The sequence below is a fragment of the Lycorma delicatula genome, chromosome 1 (assembly GCF_047948215.1).
Source record: "Lycorma delicatula isolate Av1 chromosome 1, ASM4794821v1, whole genome shotgun sequence".
In the NCBI taxonomy this organism is placed as follows: Eukaryota; Metazoa; Arthropoda; class Insecta; order Hemiptera; family Fulgoridae; genus Lycorma; species Lycorma delicatula.
The window spans coordinates 241,221,540-241,249,226 of NC_134455.1; the positions used below are offsets into that span (position 1 = coordinate 241,221,540).

General features: G+C 31.6%; 1 protein-coding gene across 1 annotated transcript in view; it reads left to right on the top strand.

Moving 5' to 3' along the window:
• The window catches only part of c12.2 (von Willebrand factor A domain-containing protein c12.2), a 168,237-nt gene that overhangs the window by 100,116 nt on the left and 40,434 nt on the right, over window positions 1-27,687 (top strand). Inside the window, exons 12-16 of the mRNA XM_075374827.1 lie at window positions 270-460; window positions 7,273-7,483; window positions 17,544-17,692; window positions 23,361-23,517; window positions 26,659-26,839. Coding sequence (XP_075230942.1) covers window positions 270-460; window positions 7,273-7,483; window positions 17,544-17,692; window positions 23,361-23,517; window positions 26,659-26,839 — 889 coding nt within the window. The remainder of the gene's footprint in view (window positions 1-269; window positions 461-7,272; window positions 7,484-17,543; window positions 17,693-23,360; window positions 23,518-26,658; window positions 26,840-27,687) is intronic.

Here is a 27,687-nt window from a genome sequence, read left to right on the forward strand (position 1 = left end):
AGCCTATAAAAAACAAGTACAAGTTAAAGAAATTTGATTTTAAATGTTAGAATTTTTTTTTTTGTTTATAAGTGTTATTAATGAAATTCTGATGAAAAATTGAATCATTATTTTGTAAATTATAAGGATATTTCATATTATTGTAGTTGCTGGATATTAGGCATTACAAAATAATGTATTTTGTATTTTATATAATTTATATCATACAATGTTTTTTTCTAATTTTCTCAAATTATTGAAAATTAAGTATTCTCATTGTCTGATTACAGCAAGGAAGACTTAGCACTACTGTCAGGAGTATACTAGGAATTGCTCAACAGCTAAGAACATCGGATGATCCAACTATGCGTGCACTTGCTAGTTCATTATCAACCCGTCAACTTTTAAGAATAGCACGTCGAGACAAGCAGTTCCCTTCAAATGATCCATATAACTTATTGCAACAAGCTGTTTTAGCTAAGTATGTATAAAATTTAGTTGAGTTAACTTGAGACCTCTCAATTATGAAATTGAATCGCTTATCATTTTACTACTGTCACTGCTGTGATGGTAGATGCACAAATTGAACCATTTGAAAATCTTTCTAAGGGGTTCACTCCATAATAGAGCCAAGTTGGAAGCTGCCATTTTGGATTTAAAGTAGGGACCCCCTCCTCATACCCATGTGCAAAAGAGCATCAATAGACTGTTGTAAGCCTCACCCTTGTTAGATCATCTTAATTCTTGATTTTTAATAATCATGGTTATAATTTTTATAATTGTGAATTTACATTAAAAATAGTTTTCATTGTTGTTTTAATTGATGAATTAATTGTAATAATATTTAGTATAACAAATAATTTTTTTTTTCTTCAGTCATTTGACTGGTTTGATGCAGCTATCCCTATCTAGTGCCAGTCGTTTCATTTCGGTATACCCTTTACATCCTACATCCCTAACAATTTGTTTTACATATTCCAAATGTGGTCTGCCTACACAATTTTTTCCTTCTACCTTTCCCTCCAATATTAAAGCGACTATTCCAGGATGCCTTAATATGTGGCCTATAAGTCTGTCTCTTCGTTATATTTTTTAGCTATTTTCTAGCTATATTTTTCCAAATGCTTCTTTCTTCATCTATTTGCCGCAACACCTCTTCATTTGTCACTTTATCTACCCATCTGATTTTTAACATTCTCCTATAGCACCACATTTCAAAAGCTTCTAATCTTTTCTTCTCTGATATCATCCTGATCATCCAGATCGTTCAAGTTTCACTTCCATATAAAGCGACACTCCATACATATACTTTCAAAAATCTTTTCCTAACATTTAAATTAATTTTTAACGTAAACAAATTATATTTCTGACTGAAGGCTCGTTTCGCCTGTGCTATTCGGCATTTTATATCACTCCTGCTTCGTTCATCTGTAGTAATTCTACTTCCCAAATAACAAAATTCTTCTACCTCCATACTCTTTTCTCCTCCTATTTTTACATTCAGTGGTCCATCTTTTGTTATTTCTACTATATTTCATTACTTTCGTTTTGTTCTTGTTTATTTTCATGCAATATTTCTTGCGTAGGACTTCATCCATGCCATTCATTGTTTCTTCTAAATCCTTTTTACTCTCAGCTAGAATTACTATATCATCAGCAAATTGTAGCAACTTTATCTTTTTATCTTGTATTGTTACTCCGAATCAAAATTGATCTTTAACATCATTAACTGCTAGTTCCATGTAAAGATTAAAAAGTAACAGGGACAGGGAACATCCTTGTCGGACTCTCTTTCTTATTATAGCTTCTTTCTTATGTTCTTCAATTAATACTGTTGCTATCTGGTTCCTGTAAATGTTAGCAATTGTTCTTCTATCTCTGTATTTGAACCCTAACTTTTTTAAAATGCTGAACATTTTATTCCAGTCTACATTATTGAATGCCTTTTCTAGGTCTATAAATGCCAAGTATGTTAGTTTGTTTTCCTTTAATCTTCCTTCTATTATTAATCTGAGGCCTAAAATTGCTTCCCTTGTCCCTATACTTTTCCTGAAACCAAATTGGGCTTCTCCTAACACTTCTTCTATTCTCCTCCCAATTCTTCTGTATAGAATTCTAGTTAAGATTTTTGATGCATTACTAGTTAAACTAATTGTTCTGTATTCTTCACATTCATCTGCTCCTTCTTTCTTTGGTATCATGACTATAACACGTTTTTTGAAGTCTGACGGAACTTCCCCTTTTTCATAAAAGTTACATACCAGTTTGTAGAATCTGTAAATCGCTTCCTCACCTGCACTGCACAGTAATTCTACAGGTATTCTGTTTATTCCAGGAGCCTTTCTGCCATATCAAATAACTCAAGATAAAAAAATAAAAAAGCTATTTTTTTTATCCGAATACTCTTTGATTTGTATCTATGAATTTTTTATTTATTCAGAATCTGGGTTGAAAATGTAAAATAAATAGAGCCAGCTCAAGAAGATTTAAAAGGTTTCCATAACATTTTACCTTTTAATATTGTGCCAGCTCAAATAAATTGTCCTGTTCATTAACAGAACTTTTCATTTTTTATGAATTCTATGGTTTTTATTGTTTAATTGGCTGTAATGAACTGATAGAGTTATGAGTGAAGTTATAGTTGTATCTTATTTGTGGTTAGAGCTATTTCAAAAACTGCCATAAAGTATTTTCATAATTTACATAATTTAGTATTTTTGTATATTTTCATAATTTTTTTTTTGTGTATTTTCATAATTTAGTATTATTTTGTTTTTACTAATTTTTTGAGGTACAGTACTCCCCAATGACCTGCGTCTGATCTCTCTGATATACTGTGGGTAAATGATGATTTCTTTTTTTGTCAGTATGAAAAACATCTTATAATCATTACAAAATGAGATAACAGTTTATGATAAATAAAGTCATTCTGTGCCTTGCACAACTATTGTACCTGTAGTGCAGTTCCCACCATGTTCCTTTAAGGCATAATGTAACTGTGAGGACTATATTACATTTGTAAAAACTGTTTGTGTAATAATCATTTCTTGAGTTTATTTAAAAAGTAAGTTATTTATTTAATTTTTTTAGGGTAATTGTTATTGTCCTCGATAATGCATAAAAATGAACTTAAAAATAAATTAATAAATAAAAAATTAAGACCTTACAATGAATAACATTAAGTAAAAAAGCTACAATGGAAACAGAAATATTACAGAAAAGCTCTTTAAACAAAATAACAAATTCAGTGCAGATGTAGAGGTCCACAATTTTTATAAACTATTAAAAAAAACACACAAGAAACAGATTTTATAAAATTAGATAACAGTGCAAGTGCACTGAGTACATTTCCTAACAGACCCCCAATTTTTACTGTAAATTTATTGTAAAGTTTCATTGTTGTGAGCCCGTGAAAAGTTTGATCGCTCAGAAACCCTTTAATAAAGGCCAGCATATTTCTATTTACTCCTACTCCTTAAGGATTTTTAAAATACAGCTTTTCCAAGCAGTATCATACACCATTTTTAAGTTAAAGAAAACAACAATGAGGCTCTGATGTTAAAAAAAGTGTTTTGCACAGCTGATTCAAGGCCAACAAAAGATGGTCAACAAAAGACCAATCTTACCTGATGTTGCTCAGGGCAAATTAGAGAACTCCAGGAACTAAACCAGTCTTGAGTTAACCATTATTTCAATCACCTTGCAAAGAACATTTGTCAGTAGATGGGTAAATAGTTGTCAATAGGTCGGACAAGTTTTGTCTTTACAAGGTTTCAAGATAAGGATGACTAAGGCTTTGATCATAATGCAGAGTAAACCTGGCAAATCATAGTAGATCTAGTACAATTAATACTATGAAGTATCAGAAGAATTTTTTAAAGAAAATATTAGCCAATCAAATTTAAAAGGAATGTTCAATTGAGTGTTTGTTCCATCTAAAAACAGGGTATTTCAATTAGCAGCTTTTGTCTCTTAAAGTTCAGGCAATATGACACATTATGAGAACCTGAGCCAAAACAGTTGACTAATATATTAGCCAATTTGCTAGGATCTGTGATCAGAGTACCATTATGCATTAGCTAGTCCTAGATGTGAGTATAGCAGCTGATAGCCACAAATCGCTCAAAAGTGTTTTCCATAAGTTGTGGTCGGAGTAGTCCAAGTACTAACATATGTAGATAGTACTACACTATCATACACATATGTAGATAGTACTACGCTATCATACACATATGTAGATAGTACTAACATATTGGGTCCATGACTTGTGCTTAGTTAGTGACTAGGAAATCATGATGATAAGTCACTCAAGTTTACAAAACCCCACAGATCAAGGTCCACAAGTCAAGGGTCTCCAATTAAATTTATTGAGTGTTCGATAGTGCTCTTGAAACGCTTGAATGCAATCATTATTCCATTAAAAAATGAGAGACCACTTACATTGACTAGACATGATCACTTCCATAAGGATCTCTCTGAATAGTCCAATTGAGGTGAGAAGTTACAGCATGTGAGCCCAAAAACAAAGGTAAATGTGGGTCGTGTACCAGAAGAGGACATAAAAGTACATAATCCATCATTCAATAAGCAGAGGTCCAAATTTGCTTCACTTTTCCAATCATTTATGCTTGCAGGGAGCAGTCTAATGAACCCCATGACAAGTGATGGGCATTGAAATTGCCAACAATCAAAGAAGGAAGATGCGATGGGTTCCCGAAAAGATCCAGTTCTGAAAAATTAGAACCTGGCCAGAAGATATTAAATTCTAAATGCTAAATTTGGTGGGTATAATGATGTTACATTGATTGTTGGGATATGGGGATCCAAGCTACCATTAAAGTGTCCTATATAGAAATTGCAACACCACCATGTTCTCTACCATTTGTTTGGCTCATCTGTATAGCTACAAAGGGATGTGGTATCCTGTTTACAGAGTCTGTCTTACAAACATAAAATAGATGGTCCATTTACCGGGTGTTAGGATATAAATGAAAGAAGGGTACTCTTCTGTCTGTTCTCTTGACCAGGCAAGGATTGATCTTTGTTAAAACTGAGATCCTACGTACTTTGTTACATCATCTTTTGCCAGATGATGATTTTGCTGTAGAAACTATCATCGTTGTGTTTGAAATGATGTTGCTTCTCATTGTTCACATTGTTCACATTGCTTCAATGTTTTGTCTTCAGAAGTTATTGAGGTGTAGGTGTGAGAAATAATCTGTAGCTTTGGCAGAGGTAAAGCCAATTTTGATGAAATAATGGTGGACCTCTTTATTTGTTAGGTGAACGTTAGTGTGGGAATATTCACTAAAGTATTTAAGAAAATGTTTGCAGGCTATTTTGTTGGAAAAAGGGAATAGTTAAATTGTTGTTTAAGGTTGGTGACAGGAATCCCATTGTTAGTTCCTCATATTGGCCTCTTATGTTATTGCTGGGTATTGGTAAGGTCTTCAAGAAGATACTATATCTGTGTATTAATAAGAGGTTTACATTGTGACGGTTATTGATGGAGGATCAGTATGGTTTTTGTCCTGGTAAGGGGATGGGAAGACGCTATTTTATGAGTTTTTAGCATTGTCAGGAATAGTAGTTCTGGGTATGTCTTTGGGATTTTTCTTGACGTATCTGGAGCATTTAACAGTCTGTGGGGTTCTGCTTTTTTTTTCAATTACAGAGACGTGCGTGTACTAAAAATGAAATGTGGGTAATGTGTAGCTACTTTGGGCATTGAGACATTCTACTTTGTGATGGTGGCCATGAAGTGGAGAAGTTGTCTAAGGGTTGTCCCAAGGCAGTGTGCTGGGCCCCTTATTGTGGGTTGCAGAGTTTGATTATTTGATGCAGCTGAGGTTGCCTGACAGCTATTACGTTGTTGCTTATGACAATGACAGGCTGCTACTGGTCAAAGGATGTTCACAGAATGAGGTTGAACTCTGTGTCTCTTGGACACGCAGGTTAGTTGGGCTGTGGCGTTGTAAACGTAGCATGGCATTCAGCCTAGATAAAACCAAGATGATGCTGTTGAAGGGCTGTTTTGCTGTGATATGGCAGATCCGTGTTTCAATGTCAGATCATTGAATTCGATTTTTGTTTTGTTTTGGGGCTATTGCTTAAAGTGTAAATATTTTTTTCTACTCAGTTCTGTTCAGTTGAGTAGTTTATTTTTAGTTTTGTTTTGATAGTAGTCTTTATTGATAGTACGTTCTTATACCGATGGAAATGTCATTCGTTGCATTTACATAGGTGGCATCCTGATGGAGGCCAAGCTGTTAATTGAGAGATGTTATTCAGTCTGTGAGTGCAGAAGATGACCTCTGGTAAAGCCCAGCAGGGTTAGGTATAGAGGGGGTGGTGTGGCAACCGGAATCGTCACAAGGGGATCTTCCCCTTTGGGGTCAGTATGTTCCCCGACAAAATGTTTGTCATCCTCTACACAGGTATGGAGACCACAAACATTCCACTGTATAGTTAGGATAATTCTTATTAAATTATGTAAAGATATAATTTGTTTATTTAATAGAATAAGTTAAAATAAACCTGTTTTTATATCTACAATGAGATCTTTTCTTTTCGGCACTAAATTCTAGAAGAATTGGTCAAGCCTCAGGTTGACATTGACCTCCACCATGTTCTTGAGTAGATCTGAGACTTGGTTGGAGATTATGTGGAAGATGGAAAGTTAGAGAACTCAGCCCACAATTTTCCTTTCTAGACGCCCCTTTTATTGGAATTTTACACAGCAGCTGAATTAATGGTGTAGCAGCAGCAGACAGCACCTGTTGCGTGCTGAAAATTTCTTTTTCTTACCACACTCTGCAATTGTGGTAGTTTGAGATACGACTTGATCAGATAATACATGAACTAAACTTGTTAAATTCTGTGCAGGATCCACATTCTTGATTTACTTTTTTAATAGATTCTTGATTGGATGTAGATGCCTAAATGAAATGTTTGGTTGGATGAGGTTTTGAGTTTGTGTTTTTATTTATTTCCATGCAGGTAGATATGTTAGTCTTTTGTTCTGTTGAATTTTTAAATATTGGCTTCTCCTTTTTAAAGAAAGGGCAATCTTGCAAATGAGCTGAATGACCTCCATTGGAGTTTTCACACTTTCCCTCTTCTTGGCAGTCATCATGTCTTTGAATGCTGCATTGTGCTCAAAAGTAAATCTCCTTACAAGTGCTCAATTTTTAATACATAAATTTTGAAATTGTATTTTTTTAAGAATATTACTAGTAATGCTTCTATTTGTAAATATTCTTAATAGGTATTTGATTTACTATTTTTTTACAGATTTTTACCTCCTCTTGCACGACAAACACTGGAAACTGTTCTTCAACGTGCTGGGGTCACTTCAAAGACACCACCTTCCTCATATAACAGTTCTACTCCACAAATTACTGTACATGATGATTCAGTACAAATAGGCTCTACAGTAGCTCAGAGATACGTGACTAGTGCTACTAGCAAAGTTCCTGATGTACTATTTTATGATGTTCCTCAGGTCAGATGCTATTTTCTAAATTTATAATTTATTACATCATAGTTTTTACTGATAATCTTTTTGAACATTATACATTTTGGATTCACGATAATTTTAAATATATTCTAAAAATGTTTATTTTTCAAATTTTATCAAATTATTTGTATTATTTACTACCAGAAAAAAAAAACCATGACTGAAGTTGTGTGTAAACTAATTTTAACCTTTTTTTATTGAAATATACTATTTTATGAACTAAAAATTTGTTAACAGTAGTATAAAAAAAACAGATAGATTTTGCTATTTTCAGTATACAAGATCTGTAAATAAAGTAGTGATACTAATTTTTTTGGCAATGAAAGTGGCAACACTGTAAAGTTAATAGTAAACATATGATTATATGAACAGCTGATTTATATTAGGCATTAATATTTTTATTAATTGTTGCCATCTAGACGATCCACGCTCTGGAAGACCAAATCAAAAATCTAAACTATGCTAATTTGTTTCTTCGATAGTAATGGCATTGTGCATAAGGAGTTTTTGCCTACAGGACAGACTGTGAATCAATGCTTACCAAGAAACTCTTGATGCGGAAAAGAGTTGACTACGTGAGACCAGCCATCAGAGACAACTGGATGCTGCATTATGACATTGCACCTTGTCACACTGCACTCTTAATTAATGAGATTTTGGCATAGAAAAACATTCCTGTAGTTCCTCAACCACCTTATTCACTTGACTTGAGTCCCTGTGACTGTTTCCTGTTCCCGACTTTAAAATTCATCTCAAAGGAGACCATTTTGGAACAGTAGAAAACATTAAATAAAATGTAACTGACCATCTGAGGAATTTTCTGGTTTCTGAGTTACAACAGAAACCACTCTATGAAGAGTGGGAAAACTGTTTGAAGCGTTGCATGGCTTCCCAAGTGAACTATTTCAAAGGTGATAGAGTCCATGTATAATTGGATTGTAAATAAAAAGTTTTTCTGAAACAGTCTCATTACTTTATTTACAGTACTTGTAATTTATTTTAAAAAATGTTATAAAGAAAAAAAAATAGTAAATATAATTAAATTTTAAATGTGTACATTAAAAATATTAGTGTATGTACCTGATTAAATTATGAAAGAAATGTACAATGTTTTTATATTTAAGTGAATAAAAAAGAAAAAAAGAAATTGAATGAATAAAAAAATACAAAAGGAAACCTATAAAATATAAAAAATTTAGACTAAAAAAATAACAAAAAGTTAACTTTATTTTATTAATATAAAATTGAAAATAAACATCCTTAAAATATTTAAGAATAAATTAGTCTTAACTGTAAACTAGTAACTATTAGTAATTTACTTAGTCAGTTAGTCTTACAATTAACTGTTGTCCAAATGTAGATTATACAATGTAATAATGTAGATTATTCCACCAGATTTTGTTTACATAGCTTTATTGATATTAGATGAAATTACAAATAAATTATCTTATTTTTCTAAATATTTCCTTCAACAGAAATACATTTTCTCCACCAAGGTAGCTTCCTCATCCCTTTATCAAAAAAAAATTGGTTGTCCTAACAACCAATTGTGTACATAATGCTTGACTGCGGCATTGTCTTTGAATCTTTCCCCTCCTAAAACTTCTTAGCAAACCATATAATAAGTAATTTAATATAAAATATTATTATGTAATATACATTATATAATCAACATATTTATATATATATATATATATATATAAAATTTATAAATGAATTACTAAAATAAAGGAAAATAGAATAAAATGAGAAGTTCCGGGTAATATCTACGGCTGTACGAAACAGTTTTGTAATCATTTACCCAAAGTCAAGCAACCAAGAGAGAGAACTGTCCTATTCTTTATGATTATGCCCTCGTTTATCATCTCTGTTAAAATAGAATGCAGCTATTTTAACTGCATCTAAAATTTAGATGCAGCTGATGAATGAATGTAGAAGATATAAGAATGCTAGTGATGAAGACAATTAAGAAATAATATAAACAGGAACTGCAAATTAGCAAAAGAAGAGTGAATTAAAGAAAAGTGTTCAGAAGTGGAAAGAGAAGTGATCATTGGTAAAATAGACAGAGCATATAGGAAAATTAGGGAGAATTTTGTGGTTAAAATCTAACAGTGTGCTAAATAAAGATGGTACACTGATTTATAATATGAAGGAAAAGGTTGATGGGTGAGTAGAATATATTGAAAGAATTATATGGAGGGAATGAATTAAAACTGGTGTTATAGAGGAAGAAGAGGAAGTCAAAGGATGAAAAGGGAGATAAATGCTGAGTTCGGAATTTAATAGAGCATTAAATTTGAGTGGCAGAAAGGCTTCTGGGATAGATGGGATACCTGCATAATTATTGTGCAGTGCAGGTGAGGTATTTTTATAGATAGTTTATACAAACTAGTATGTAATTACGAAAAAGGGAAAGTTCCATCAGAATTCAAAAAGAGTATTATTGTTATAATACCAATGAAATCAGGAATAGATTAATGTGAAGAATAATGAACAATTAGCTTGATTACTCATGCATCAAAATTCATAACTACAATTCTGTACAGAAGAATTGAGAGGAGAACGGAAGAAGTGTTACGAAAAGACCAATTTGGTTTTAGGAAAAGTATAGGGACAAGGGAAATAATTTTATTGCTCAGACTAATAGTAGAAGGAAAATTAAAGAAAAACAAACTAACATACATGGCATTTATAGACATAGAAAAGGCATTTGATAACGTAGACTGGAATAAAATGTTCAGCATTTTAAAAAAGTTAGGGTTCAAATACAGAGATAGAAGAACAATTGCTAACATTTACAGGAATCAAACTGTAACTATAATAATAATTGAAGAGTGTAAGAAAGAAGCAGTAATAAAAAAGTGAGTCTGACTTGGATGTTCCCTATCCTCGTTACTTTTTAATCTTTACATAGAACTAGCAGTTAATGATGTTTAAAAAAAATTTAGATTCGGAATAACAGGGCAAGGTGAAAAGATAAAGATGCTACGATTTGCTGATGATATAGTAATTCTAGCTGAGAGTAAAAAAATTTAGAAGAAACAGTGAATAGCATGGATGAAGTCCTACTTAAGAACTACCCCATGAAAATAAAGAGCAAAATGAAAGTAATGAAATGTAGTAGAAATAATGTAGATGGACCACTGAGTATAAAACTAGGAAGAGAAAAGACTATGGAGGTAGAAGAAGTTTCATATTTGGGAAGTAGAATTACTAAAGATGAATGATATAAAATGCCAAATAGCACAGGCAAAACAAGCTTTTAGTCAGAAATATAATTTACTTACATCAAAGATTAATTTAAACATCAGGAAAACATTTTTGAAAGTATATGCTTTGAGTGTAGCTTCAGTGAAACTTAGATGATCAGAGTACCCGAGAAAAAAAGATTTGAACCTTTTGAAATGTGGTGCTGCAAGAGAATGTTAAAAATCAGATGGGTGGATAAAGTGACAAATAAAGAGGTGTTGCGGAAAATTGATGAAGAAAGAAGCATTTGGAAAAATATAGTTAAAAGAAAAGGCAGACTTATAAACCACATATTAAGGCATCCTGGAATAGTTGTTGTAATATTGGAGGGTATGTAGATGGAAAAAATTGTCCAGGCAGGCAACATTTGGAATATTCAAACAATATGTAAAACAAATTGTTAGGGATACCGAACAAATGAACAAATGTAGGGGGTATACCGAAATGAAATGACTGGCACTAGATAGGGAATCTTGGAGAGCTGCATCAGACCAGTCAAATGACTGAAGACAAAAAAAGTGGTTCTTTTTTCAGCCATGAAAATACCTGGAAACTGAGTAATGATGGTGTTACATTTTTTATGCAGCCATCTTTTGTTGGCAGCTTCAGATTTCCATTTTGTGATTTTTATCTTTAAAAAAATTTTTTTTTTAAATTTGAGTATCACTTGCTTCTTCATCAGTGATTTCTGACTCACTATTCAATATATTTTTCTCATCAGCATCTTTCTTCTTTGTGATCTCTTTTATCCCATTTGTGGTTAATTTTTAATTCTGTCATTAAGACTGTTTTGATCATTTGAACTTTCATTTATATCTTAATTTTTCTTTTTTTTTATGTTGAGGTTTTCATTGCAGCATGGATTAAATTTGGGAGTATCTTTCAGTTGTTTAAAACCCATTGATTTCAAAACCAATATTTTATTGCCAACATCAAAACATATTTTGTTACTTAATTAATTTTAGATAAAGATTGCCAGAAAAAACTTATAAAATAAAGATTCTGCAAGTTTATAGCAAATTATTTATCAGAAAATAAAAGAAAAACACTAATTAATTGCACAAGAAACTAAAGACTTGATTATTATGCAATAATAACTATACATAGTGCTCTAGCATTAGGCACATGATCTACTTTGTGATAACTAATCTGCTGCTGATTCATTTTTATTTTAGTATGTCATAGAACTCATTAAAGGTGTTAGGAGATACTGGAAGGAAAATCTAGCAATACAATAGTAGCACATTAGTGTTATTAAATAAAATGCTTGGTATCTACTGATGCCATGGGATTAAAGAAGTGCTAATTTTAATTTTTACTTCAAAACTTAAAAAGACTTAGTAGTTTATGTATAACTGAAGTGCAGGGTAACTAGTTTTCGCTAGTTTATAGAAAACATCAAACCAGTCGTATAGCATTTTCCCATGTATAACATTTTCCTTCACTTCTTTATAAATTGTTATAAAAGAGGTACAATTTTTTTCAGAATTGTACTATATTAAGACAATTTTAAGAGGTATGAATTTAAAGTTAAATTACACTAATTTTATATATTTCTAAGAAGGGGTCATTTTATAAAATTTTTTTCTGTGTACATTGTACTAAAGATTGTAAAGATTTTTACATTGTTGTAAAGATTGTTAAAAAATAGGGTTAAATGTTCAAAAGGATTTAAAAAATTTTACATTTACTTCTAAATATTTTACTGTTTGATAGAGATAAGTAATAATGTTTAAAAGGAATATACGTAGACAGTATTGTAAATATACTGAAGCCTTCTATTCGTCCTTTTGATTACATCACAATCTAGGATCAGATAGAGGCTGTGATAAAAAAAGCAAAAGGATGAATATTCTACTTGATGGCATTCATTGTATTGGTGAAGGTGATACAATGTTATAAGGTTCCTTTGAACACAAAAACATTTCTAAAGTTTTCAGACCAGAAAAAAAATGTTTAAGCCAAAATAAGAAATCAAAGCACTAAAACAACAATTTTTTTCTCTTATATTTTAAAGATTTTCAGAGAGAATGTCTGAAAAATTGATAAAGGTACTCAACCAGTATAAAACTGAGCAGACTAACATGCTTCATGAAAATCTGATGGACTGTTTCTGAGATATTTGTTCATAAACTAGAGCAAACATAATATTTGATTGGATAGTAGTATAATAAGAAAAAACTTAGGGTGTTTGCTCGCTGGAAGAGACTAAGAGTGACTACAAGATCATGCAACTACAGCTGACTGATTTATATGACAATGAGAGACCAGGGTATTCTTTTATAGGCTAGTTCCTGGGACTGTCGGTTGGTGTTTGTACAGCTTATACAGTATTTATATTATCAGTGTCTGTAATTTTTTAGATTGTTGTAGCTAATATGCAAGGGTGATTCAAAAATTATCTACACTTTTGCCATAACGCACCTTCAACCTGTCTTATTGCCTTCTGTGCATGTTTGCTTGGAATTTGTATGACTGCAGTCATGTGTGCAAAATCTGATTCTCTGTCGGAGGGTTTGAAAGGAGATAAAATCCATCATAGACTTTTACAATATGGGAACAGTGCTTTATCACACTTGAAAATGTTTTATTTGTGGATCAGGAAGTTTAAAAGTGGCTGGAGGAGTGTGACACAATAAGTGGGAGCAGGACACCCATCAACCTCCAATATGCATGACAAGATTCAGCAAGCTTTGAGAGATGGTTCTGACGAATAGGTGAGTTACCATCGATGAGGTAGTTTCTTCTTTGACATCAGTCATGGTTCTGTTCATCAATTCATCCACATTGAACTTGGATTCTGTAAAGTCCGTACGCAATGCTCATGCTTTACAGAGCTGTGTGTGAGCTCACTCACACACGGCTTGCCCCATCATTCAAATCATCAAAAAGTTGAATTTTGAGGTACTGAAACACCCTCCCTTACAGCCTAGATCTTGTTCCCATTGACTTTTATCTGGTTCCCATCTCCTTGGGCTGCTTAAGGATGCTTTGCAAGGTCATTGATTTTCCACAGACTTAGTTGTGCAGGAATCGATGCAAAAGTGGCTTCACAACCAACTGAAAACCTTCTTCTTGGAAGGAATATGAAAACTTGAAGACTGCTAGACCAAGTGCATTGACAAGGGAGATGACTATTTAGAAAAAATATATACATGTTGAATTCCTACCTTTAAATAAATTGTAGAACAAAAAGTGTAGATAATTTTTTACTTGTCCTTGTAATATTTATAGTGTCAGTGTCTGCAGTTTTTTTTTTAGATTGTTATAGATTTTTTTTACTGTCAAATTTATAAGATTCAGTGAAGTGGATGCTATATATATTTACTTTTTAGCAAGTCCCTACTTGACGAGGCCTCTGAGGCAAAAAGGGACATAATTGTAAAAGGAGGTAAACCCAATCCTAGCTAAAAGGAACTCAACAAGCAAATTCCATCATCTGCATAGTGATTTGAAGAAAGACCCCCAGAAATTTTTTGATTGTTATTGGATGCAGCCAAAGATGTTTCATCACATTTTGAATGCTATAGAGTCATCAATAGCAAAAATTTCTAATTTTGGGGGAACAATAATACTTGGTAAACCCTTATCTGTAACTAACTCTAAGGTAGGTATATCTATTGTTTTTATAAAGATTTATTATTTATAAAAAATATGAAAGTACAAGTTGGAATGTATTAATTACTTAGGACGTCGATGAACAAAAAAAAAAAAAATAAATAAAAAGTAGTTTAATACAGAAGAAAAAACGTTTAATCTAATCAGAAAATAGGTTGAGTGAACTATAATGTACTAGCAACTATGAGTGGCAAATCCCAATCTGAGGGGATCTATCGCTTTTTTCTTGTTGTTGCTAGTTGTCACATGTAGTTGGCCATTCAAGGTTACTTGCAATCGACATGGTTCCATTAGACTCTGCATTAGGATCAATCACTACTAAGAGCGTACTTGTGTAATCTTGCAGTCACTCGTAGTGTCTTCCAGTGCACAAGCAGCCTTAAGATTAAATATTTGGATCAGAATTGTGAGGTGGTGGTGATTATATTAAGAGCATTATTATATAACAATACACATTTGTAATATTATATCATTAACTCATTTTCTTCAATATAATATCATTACAGAGTGTAAGCATTTTACTTACAAAACTTAAAAAAAAATCATGTTCTATAATTTTGATGGTATTTGTGAAGGGAAATGGGAGAATATTAATTTATGAAGATTAAGCTACTCTCTATTCATTCTAAGAAGGAGATATTGCATAAACACACTGCAGATGATAGAGAGCTGTGGAACAGTATGCGTAAAAAATATTACATATTAATTACAATTTTTTGTAATTCCTCACAAAATTTTCTACTCATTTACACTTTATTTATTTAATTATTATTATTATATTTCTAATTACTATTACAATTTATTTAATTATGTTTTTAATTTATATTTACTTTGTACTTAATTTTATACTAAACTTTTTAATTCCTCACAAAATTTTAATATAGTTAAACCTACAAAAACAATAATATCTCAAACAATAACAATCATTTTATTAAAAATAATTTAACATGTAAAATATATAACTTGAATGATACCTTCCCACTTTAAAATGTTAAGAAAGTTGCTTACCTTATTCTCTGTCATTGTCTGACAAACACTGGATTCTCTCCATTATATCCGATTCTCCATCACTCCCAGAAGTTGGTATTGATGACGAATCATCTCTAATACTAATTATTAGTTCATCAACCACACATCGAAAAAACTATTTAAGTCCTACATCTTCTTTTTTCTTCTGTAACATGCTTCACACACTGTTTCCACTTATAAGTTGATATCTCATTCACACCTTTTTCAAGCAGGATTTTAACGTCCTTCTTTTTATATATATTATTATTTCGAGCAACATAGCCTTTTAGTTGGCTCCACACCAACTCAATTGGGTTAAGGTTACAGTGATAAAGTTAGCCTTAACATGGTATGACCTTTTGTTTTAGCCAAATCATCGATTAAAAATTTATTAAATTTGTCGCGATTGTGTTTTACATGTCCAAGGAGTTCTGCATTTAAAATGTTTTCTCCAAAGTGGATATTTTTTTTATTGTAGCCATAAAGCAGTTTCATGGTTCTTCCATGAAGTGTTTGAAATATTTTCCAGTTTTACACTATGATATGGAACATTTTCCATTACAACAAAATTAATTTTCGGTCAATAATGACGACACTTTTTCAAACCACTTCCTAAAAATATCATCGTTCATATCGTTGTGGTAGTCTCCAGATTTTTTGGATTCAAAAACAAGTAATTCCCCCTCTAAAAATCTATTTTTATTGCCAATATGTATCACAATTAATCCTTTCATTTATTTTTAGGAGGTTGCAGGCCCCTGCTTAATTGTAACAGCAGAAGTGCTGTTTTTACCGTTGTAACTGTCTCTTATTACACCCAATTCTTGAATTGGTGTGGCCTTCATTTACCCACGTCTCATCCAAATAAAATATATTTCTACCTGATTTCTATAATTTGCAATTTTTTTTAATTATGCCACCAAATTATGATCCCTTCTTGATCAGTAATTACACTTTTTTTATTTCTTTTAATAAATTTAAAATCCATTGACAACAGTAATTTGTCTAAACTAGTGTGTCCAATCTTTGGTAAACTTTTGTCATAGTTTATCATAGCCAACAATTTTTTAAGGTTGGTATTTCATTTTGAAAAAAAGAAATTATGTACGGTCAATGTTATTACATTTTTGTCTAATTCATCCTACTTTCCTAGCACAGGTTTTCCATGTTTCCTATTTTTAACAGGAGTTTCTACCTTTGCTTTATTACTTATTTCAATTTGTAATGTATTAATACTACTAACCAACACACCAGTTAATTCAGATGTAAGTTTCACTACTCCTTTTTTAACCAATTTTCACCACTTCACAAATGTTTCCTTTTTCTGTGCTTATTAAAAGATGTTCCTGAATTATCAGCCATATCGATAAACTATTCGAATAACACTCATACAGGCTAATCACACTATCAAATCTCCAATAATCAATAATAATTGCACAGTACATAAATCTCACAATAATTACACAATAACTGAATATACACACACAGTCACATGTACCAAAAATGTATTGAAACACAGAACTACAATTAAAAGAAAATTAAAAATATCCAGTATGGAATAAGAAAATTTGTACTGTTATTTTGAAGTCAGTAATAAACAGTGATGTTTTGTTTTTAAACATCTGGTAGTAACAACAGCTCGGCGCGTTCAATAGTATGTTGTATATACACGTACTACCACACTCGCAGTTTGTTTATTTCATATCTCCTTCTAAGAATGAACAGATTATGTGTGTGTGTTAATTAATCAAAAAGTACGAAATTAATTCTATAAAATGTATTACATCATATTGTTTGTAAAAACTTTGTGGACATATTTTATAACTATTTAAAGAATGTCATTAAGAAATTAAACTTTTAATTATGAAGTAATCATAATACTTCTGTTTTTTAAATCTTTAATGTATCAGATGATTCTTTTAGTCTGTGTGTTACATTTTACTGCAAAATATAAAAGGATATGAAATTTTCAGGATACTGACACTAACAGTGGATGAAAATTGAGTTGTCTATTTCACTATACTAACTATCTGCCTTGAAAGTCTTAAAAAAAATGTAATGTTATTAATTTTATCTTAGTAAACAGTAAAATGTTTAATACTGTAATTTGTTATTTTCTTAAAAAGCTCTTTACCATGTGTTCTTTCATACTTTATGAATTTTTTAGCATGTTACATTATTGGAAAGATTACTTCAAGATTTTACATTAGGCGAACATCTGCTGTTAGTAGGTAATCAAGGAGTTGGAAAGAATAAATTAGTTGACAGATTATTGAATTTACTTAATCGCCCTCGTGAATACATCCAGTTACACAGGTTAGTTAAATTTAATTTACACTAACTTAGATTTTATGATTTAAAACTAATTAATTAATAAAACATATTGATTAATGTCAATTGCTAATAATTGTTTCTTAATGTGGCATTTTCCACACCACTCAAATTCACCTTGATTTCAAATTACAGTTATATTACACAATATGTTTAAATTTCCAGGCTGCTGAACCCAATAATACTTAAAAATTGATTTTTTTATTTAAATTAGAAATTACAATTTTTTTAATTTAAATTTAAAATGTTAATTTTTAATTACTTTTCTTTTCTTTATCCTTTGTATGTTTAGATACTGCATTATTAATTTCATTTAGGGAGTGGCATCCTGAAAATTAAAAGGTGTAAGTAAGAACAAAAAGCCAAATTCACTGTAAGTAATCAGTTCCCATAGCTCATAAAAGTTGTATTTTGTTACTTCATTTTGGCATTTGTTATTGGCTAATGGCCATAATGGTTGAACCAGTTAACTCTTAGTTGGTAACATTGTCTCAGAGATGAACATTATTCATACTCTCTGTATGTTGGTGACAACATTTTTGTACAAACCCATATAGTCATGTATGCATCATTTGAGGTGTGACCTTCAGCTTGTTTACACTGCGTTCTTATCTTTTTCTTTGTTTTTGTGTTGCAAGAGTTTTTGTAAAACCTACTTTGTCTGTGAGACTAACATTACTGTAGAGGTAAGTTTTTGTTCTGTCTATCACCCAGACATTACTTTTAATGCCATTGTTTCTTAAACATTTTACAGTTTATATTGTTTGTATTTTTAATATATAATATTTTGTTTTATTTAGTCACTTCGTACTCGCATTTAGCGTTTAAAAAAATTTGAATCCAGGTTATTTGTTTTATAATTGTCTATTTTTTTAATTACAACTGTTTGTTACATTGGTAATAAACAGATTCTCTCATTTTATTTCATTGTGTTTTATATGTATTTTGTTGTTTTTATCTACATCAGATGTTGAATAAAAAAATTCCCAATATTTCTGCCTGGACACAGAAAATATTTAAGGTAGTGCAACATGAATCAGAAGTTAGTGATGATTATATGTCACATGACTCTTATGTCCCTTCTGATAATCTCTTATTGCATTCTGATCATGATAGTGAATCAGAGATTAACACAGATGTTGCTATGGAATTTGAAGAAGAGGTGATCGATTTCCAGCAAGAGGTAAATGATGGCAATGATGATAGTGGTGATAATGCTACTAATGAGAGGCAGTATGCAAGAATTTTTTATAGAAAGAACAGCTGTATGGCTTGGCATTCTGAACCATCAACCATTTATACAAAAACCCTCCAAAGAAATATTATAAAAATTAAGTTATCTTCTTTAGGGGAGGCTAATCAACTGGAGGCTTATACTGAACCCGAAGAAGTTTGGCAATTGTTTTTTTCTGATTTGATGCTGAATGAAATAGTTACAAACACAAACAAAATGCTTGGAATGATTAGGGGCAAGATGAATAATCCAGAATTGGCAAATTATAAAAATACAAATAAAGATGAAATTGAAGTTCTTCTAGGACTGTTAGTTTTATTTTGAATTTTTAAGTCTTGTAGAGAAAATCTGACATCCCTATTTGCAACTGATAGCTCAGGACATTCAATTTTTCATGCTACTATGTCATCCCAACCCCGTAGGGGAAGCACCCGTCTTGTAATGCTTCTGGTCGCCATACCACTGCCCCCATTCCTAGCCCTGATGGGCTTTAACGGGAATCATCTTTTACCCTCTAATTTTTTACATCTCACAGTAATAAGCCAGGCCTTGTTGGGATGCCACTGATGTAAATATCTCGTTAGACATTTGCATTGGTGATTTTTGAACTTTTGTCTTCTTTGTAGGCCTCGTCTGGACATCTTTAATGTCCTACATCGTTTCCCTCTGAACTAGTTAACTAGGTCCGCGGAAGCACGAACCTCGCACCTAGTTCTACTTTTATTAAGCCAATTTCTAGTAAATGTCTCGAATTTGAGGTAATTTTAATATAACATACCACTTAAAAGTGTTGTTCGCAACAACAAAATTTAGTCTTAATTCCCTTAATGAACTCAACTTCAGTTCATACCCCAGACTTAGGTTAATTATGGACTTCGGTCTGGTTTTCCAGGGAAAGGCGGACAGACTTCCTTCTCCCACTCACCTCCATTGCAGAGTCCTGCATGACATTTACTTGCTTTCAACCATCGTCGAGATGACGCTACATTCCACGGCTGCATGGGATCCATGCCCTCAGCAGTGTAGTCGCCGTTCCGCCGACAGCTATATAATTAAATAATCACCACAATTCTAACTAACCATGGCTTGCTGCTAGTGCACCTACCTTCGGCCAATCAACTGCCCAGGCAGTCCCTAGCCACCCAGGGTGCTACTCTACTAAATCCCCTCGGCTGTCCTGCTCAGGACGAAGAAGTGGAGGAAGCCAGCCACAACTGTCCAGTCTCTGCGAGTCTTCCAGTTGACTCACAAGTCAAAGAAGGAATCCACTCTCTCATTCTCTGCTACATTCAGCTTCGTACCGGGGACAAACATACAGGACATGGTCCACAGTATCATTGACCCTACAATCCAGAGTCAACCAAACCAAACCTAGCCAAAGTATTCCTAAAGGCACCATATCCTGAAAGGGATTTAGTTATATACCGATTGGGGTAAACCCAACTAATTGCTCGCAGCTCACTAACATTTGGAAAAATCCCATGCGTGTATTGACCAGTAGAAGAATCATTCCACCTAGCTTGTCAAGAGTCAAAACCTTGGTCTTCAATTTCTTGTATGTGCCCTGAAGTAAGAAGGCATTCCTTCTTGGAAATGTACTGCTTGCTACATTCTGTAGCTATAATGCCAGTGGGTTTCATGCCGGCGATTACTGTGACTACCCCTCTCAAGACAGTTCTGTAGCCACTGACAACAGCTAACAATAGAAGACGCTGGGCTCACAAAAGAATATCCCTATAACATTGGAATTGTAAACGATGAGCCCAGACAGGCGCAGCGTACAACATTATGGCCTCACAGACACCTTTGTAAAGAATTCGCATGGTATGATAATTCAACCCCTAATCGGGATGGATGACTCTAAGGACACCAAACTCTTTGCAACAAACTGGAGGTGCTCTTGAATTGAAGCCTCTCATCAAGGATAACACCCAGATACTTCTGAACGGTAACATACCTAATTGGAAGGCCGTCCATCACAACCTGTGGATGATGAGTTGCAGCTAGATAACCCTTGAGAAACATCATAGTGGTTTTCTCTGCACTGAAAACCATCTTATGATGTATACTCCACAACCTTAACACCTTACATGCCTGTGTCACTGAGCTCTATCCTGGCATGCGAATTGCCCTCAACCAGCAGCAACCCATTGTCGACATAAGCCACTGGGCATCCACCACATTGTCGACATAAGCCACAGTGTGGCAGCCACTGGGCATCCGCAATAGCATGAGAGAGTCAAACTCAATGACCCAATGATCCAGACGAGTGGACAACCTTTACTACTTCCGAGCTGCCGACACGAAGGACGACAGTTCTGTTGCTGAAATAGCTTGAGAGAGTTCTAATCTCATTTAGTGTGCACCCATGCTGCTGAAGTTGAAACATGGCAGAGGGCCACCCCAAGTTATTTAAGGCCTCGGATATGTCCAAAAAGACGCCAAGTACATATTTGTACTTGCTGAAAAAGCCAGATCCATTACCTTAAGAACTGCGTCCTCTGTGCCCTTGCCAGGGCGAAAACCATACTGGTTGTCCATCAGCATATGGTTAGAAGTCAACCTACAATTAATGCAGAGGTAGAAGACCTTTTCAAAAACCTTACCTACTACAGGCAAGAGGGTCAGAGGATGGTAAGATGAACTTACATTGGGAGTGGTGCAATGTCAATAAAGTGATGTAATACTTTGCTTCTTGCACTGCAGTTTGATGATTCAGAAACTTGTGACTAAAGGAAAAAATGATCCAGCTGCAGCCATTTCAAAGATTTTTCAAACTTTAATAAGAAATTATGAAGAATTGTATTCTGTGGCCGTACATGCATGCATTGATGAAAGTTTAATACCATTTAGAGGACATTATCCAATTAAAATACACATATATGGCAAATAAACCAGCTTGGTATGGAATAAAATTTGTATGCTTAACAGATGCTCATTCATCGTACCTTTACAATGCATATATTTATCTGGGTAAAGATAGTGATGGCATGACTTTAACAGCTGAAGAAAAGAAATCATTTCAAAACCCAACTCAGGCAGTTATACGTCTTTAAAAGTGCATACATGGTACCAAGAGAAATATTGCTTATGATAATTGGTTCTCATTCATTGAATTAGCTAGCTAAGAGCTACTAAAGAACAAACCCACGTTTGTAGGAACTATGAAAGCCAATAAGAAGGAAGTTCCAAGGGAGTTCCTGCCAGACAAAAATAAGATAGTAGGATCCAGTGTTTATGGATTCACAAAAAATTTAACTTTATTATCATATGTTCCGAAGAAATTGAAAGCTGTAATTGTTATTTCATCAATGCATAAATTGCAGTACATGAATGAAAAAAATAAGCCAGAGGTAATATTGTTTTATAATGTGACAAAATCCAGTACCTCTTAAATAAGAAATGCAGCAATTACTCAGCAAACCGATGGACTTGCTGATGGCCAGTGGCTGTATTTTATTATCTGTAAGCTGTGCAAATGCATAATACTGTTTCTTCATAAACAATTAAACTGGTTTGACTTCATGAAAAAGTTAGGAACAAATATATTAAAAAAAAAAAGGTGAGAAAACATCTTTTTCTAATGGCTGTTCCTAGTGTACCCTGTGAAATAAGACAGTTGATTTCAAAAACTCTAGAAGACATTCAAGCTGAAGAACCTGTTTGTAATGAACCAAGTGCTTCTAAAATAAGAAGTGATAGATTGGAGAAAAGAAAAAATTGCAGATACTGCCCATGTACGAAAGTACATGGGCATACGATATTTCTATCATACGATATTTTCTATCATACGATATTTCTATCGTATGACGCAGTATAAATCTGTAAAGTGCGAAACTGTTTGGAATGTTAAAAAAAAAATGTAATAAGCATGTAAATAATCTATAGGATTTTATAAACATTTAATTTCATTTTGTACATAATTTTGCTAATTATATTTAAGTCAATTATTTTAAATATACGACTATTTTTTGTTTTTTAAATGCTTCTTATTTTTAAAGCATAATCTATCATGCATATTTTAAATGTGAAGAAATGTTTCTTCTTTGAAAATGTAATAAAATGGTAAAAAATAAAACTGAAACAGATGTATATTTAGAAAACAATAAAATAATGGTAATTTATGGAAAATAAGTGTTTGTTTGTGATACGGATATTATCATTCATGTGCATAAACCTGATGTTACCAACTCAGGTGAGAAAAAAGAATTGGTATTTATTTTAATTCTAAATAGAAACCTGCTGAAGAGTTTTATGCTGGTTCTAAAAAAAATTTATTTATATTGAGAAAATAATACCTGTACTAAATTTCATTACATGATTGGAAATGTTCTTGACAGTGATACATAAAATATCCTATGCATCTGTTTTGATACATTAGTTGTTTGTTTTACATCAGATTTCTTGTACTAATTTTAGGGATACAACTGTTCAAGCTTTGACTCTTCAACCTACTGTTCATGAAGGAGTAGTTGCATATGAAGATTCACCACTTGTTCAGGCTGTTAGATTGGGTCACGTTCTTGTTGTTGATGAAGCAGATAAAGCACCTACACATGTGACATGTATATTAAAGGTATATGTACAAAATTTCAAAATCATTTATGCATTAATTGAAATAATCTTCTGTTGTTATATTTACATTAAATATCAAACAGCCATACTTAATTTTAATTATTAAATTCATTAAAAAAATACACTAATAAAAAATACACTACATTTTTTATGTTTTAACAATTTAGTAACGGGTTATCATGAAAATTTTACAAAAGGAAATAATTTAACCATATGGATGATAATAAAGTAAAAATTAAAGCTGAATGTAAACAATTTATAAACGATATGTACAGTTTGAATGTTTTAAACAGCAGTTCATTCATTTCCTTAGAGTAAGATGTAGTCAATTAATAACTGATGTGTTGTAAATTTACCAAGGCCAGGAAACTTAAGTTATTTTAATGAAGTGGTTATCTCTATAAAATTGTTGTAGGTTAGATTAGTATTTTTTAACTCAAATTACCTTGTAAGTATGAATCTGAGTATCTTGTTAAAATATTAAAGTTTCACATATTAATAAATGTGTGATTTAAAAGCCTCTAGTAGAGGTCTTATGTTTTGGAGTAGTTATTTCCAAAGAAGCAAGATGAGACATTTCTCAGGTATATGATAACATTTTTGAAGATAATTATTCCTTTCCTCATCAGTTTTTCATAATTTTACGTAATGTTAATGTTACTTTTACAAAAGTATGTCACTTTAGTGTCAAATTTATGCTTCAAGTTACGCTGTTAAAGGTGCTTGTTTTTTGACAAGTTGTTTTGATTGAGCAATCACATTGAAAGAAAGAGGGAGTCATTTATATATTTTTTTGAGCGCATTCTTTTCAGTGTTTATTTTTAGAATTTATTTGAAAAACCACTAGGAATCATGAAAGAAAAGGAAATTTACATCTGCTTTTTACCTTCTTTTCAGTGTTCAATTTTTCATAATTTTGTTACAAGGTGGTGTATAAAAGAAGTAGTTTTTAGGTATATTAAAGAAATAGGTTCAGGGTTTTACCTGTTGCTTAGGTATTTGAAAACATTTTCCTGTAGTTAGTTTCAGTATGGTAGCCTAGCCATCTTTTAAAAAATTTCTTTTTGATTTGAGTTAAGGTAGCAGATTTTTTTTTTTCATTAAATATATGTTTTAACATCGTCATTGTGGTTTTTACATATTTTCATTATTTCAATGATAAAAGAGTTATGAAGGAAAACAAATTTTCATTAAAATGTACTGGAATCTTCGTTGTTTATTAGAAAAGAGTACAGTTGCTTCATGCAAGCTTAATGTACATATAGAATGTACACACCTAAATGTAAAAGTGATGCATTTGAAATAGTTATAAAAAGAAAAAATAAATTTTTTCCAGATTTCAGAAAAGCAAAATAACAACAATAATTGTTTGCTGTAATACAACAAGTGGATAGAAGTTTCTGTTGTTATTGATGCTCTCCCTGTATGTATTTTCAGATTCATGTTATATCCATATTCAAGGTTTTTATTTCTGAAAGAATGGCCTTGTTACTTCAGAAAATGGGGACGTTACTAGGGTAAAGGAAAGACAGTGAGGTCATTCTACTTCAACTACTTGTTTCATGTTATTTAAGAAAATTAATAACAAAGATAGAATATTAATGACTATTAAAAAGGGTACATACGAATTGCCATGCATATTGTAAATGACTCCATCTGGTTGTCTCAGGGGACTTGCAATTTCACACTACTAATGATAATAATAGAGTAATCTTTTTTAAAAAATTATATTTAAATATTTGAAATTATATTATATTGCTTTAATGAAATAAAATTATTAGTAATCATATATTAGCAGTTTCATAAAATTTATAAATTATTAATCATTTATAAATTTATTAATCTTACTTTAACTTTGTAGTTAGGGATGAGTAATAATAATAAAATTTATAATTACTATTTTTAAATTGACTGGACAGGATGAGTTTGTTTCCTCAACGTTTAATTGTCTTGTATTCAGCAAAGTCTGTCTTTATCTTTTAAGATAATACATAAAATTACATAGTCTGTTCATAAAAGAAAAGAAAAAATGTTATCTTCAATTATGCATATTAGTTTCTCTTAATTTGATTGGAATTTGTTTTCAAAAATGTTCATTTAGGTAAGCAGATGTCATCTACAAATTAAATTATTCAGTTTGTATGCATGACAATAGGCAATTTTTTTTAACAGCTATAAATGTTATACCTTTGTTTAACTTTTTTTTTTTAAATGACTGAAAACATGTAATTGAACTGAGATGCCTCATTACATTTCCTTTATTCTTTCTATTCATACTTTCTGTTCTTGTTATAATATGTTTGTTCTGCTTATTACTTACTGTTTTATATATATATATATATATATTAGACACTTATACTTAGTATTCTAGACTACTTACACTTCTGCTTATTTTTCTTATTACATCATTTGCCATAGGTTTTTCTTTTCCGTGTTATACGTAACATATTTTCATTTCATACATCCATATTTGCCCAAATTCTTAATTTTCCTGATTTTCTAATAGTTTATTTTTTGCTAGCAAAAATCCTTATAAAGCAAACATAAACCTTTATCATCTTAACCAATATTTTATTGAACAATAAAATCATGCGCCTGTGCGCGCGTGTGTGTGTGTGACATGCACACAACACATTTAAAAATAATAATTTTATTGTAATAATCATTATAGTTTATTAACTGTAAATTAACAGACCTCAAATTCAGATGCATCTTTCAATAATTAAATCATTATTGTTTATTATAGTTTACATATGTTAATATGTTTATTAAAGTTAAAAAAATTATAATTGTGAATATACTAATCAAGATTGAGTCTGAATCCATGATACAGAAGAAATTTGTTATAAATGTTATTAATTTTATTTATTTATCTGCATTATTTTTTTATAAAAATGTTATTACTGTAGTAACATTGTCAATTTTAAGAAATGTAAGGGTTGAAAGGTCTCTCAGTCAGTGAGTTCAGTTAGTATACTTCATTAATCTATTAATATGATATATGTGATTTTTTTCAAACATATTGCTATCCTTTGTTAATTCCAATTATTAATGTTTTTGTTTTATCAGTTGTACACAACATTTACTTTTTCTACTGGTACTAATATTATCTTTATAAAGTAATTATAAATTATTTTTACAGACTTTGGTTGAATCTGGTGAAATGATTCTTTCAGACGGGAGACGTATAATACCTGCTGAAGATCCTAGAGCGATAGCTGGTCTTTCAAATATTATTTCAATTCATCCAGATTTTCGAATGATTGTTCTTGCAAACAGACCAGGATTTCCTTTCCTTGGAAATGATTTTTTTGGTGCTTTAGGTGATTGTAATTTATCATTTCTTCTGCTTTTTACTTCTTTGCAGTTTTTTAGATTACAAGTATGCTCAACTTTTAATAAAAGTATTGAGAACATCTGCAAGTAAATACTTTTTTGTGAATTACTTTAAGAAAATTATCTAATTTACATCATTTCATTTCTGACACTTCAGGGACTTATCGGTATTATTTTAATGATAATGCTGCTGATTTTGCTGGTAAAAAAGTGCAACTTATGACAATAATGTTTTAGGAAATAATCTTGATCCAAAATATTCCAGAAATCCTATAAGTACATACTTTTATCTTAGGGTTAATTAAAATTAAAAATTTGCCACAATTTTTTTTTTTACAAACTTTATTTGGTTAAATAGAAAGAAGTACCAATTACTTTCTAAGTGTGGGAATGTGCTTAATGAAGATTTTTCTTACCTATCATCATTAGTAACAATGTGCAGTACTATCTAATATAAATCAAATATGAACCTTTTTCACAAATATTTTCCCAAAAACACATGGTAACTGTAATGTAGAACTCAGAAAAATGTAGTATTTAATACATGTTAATGGCTACATTGCAGAACTATAAATATGGAATAAATTAAAAAAACATACACAATGACAGAAACTACTTAACTCTAAAATATGTCATTTGAGATTTTACAAGATTTCCAGTATTTTAGAAAAAAATTTACATGTTACTTTCAAAACTAAAGAAATTCTATAATCATATGGCAGATAAAAAAAAAATTAAAAAATCCAGGGATATAATTAAATTCAATTGCTGTACTATATATTTTGGGCAGAAAATAAGCACAAGCATGTATGCATTCAAGACTTATTCATCACTT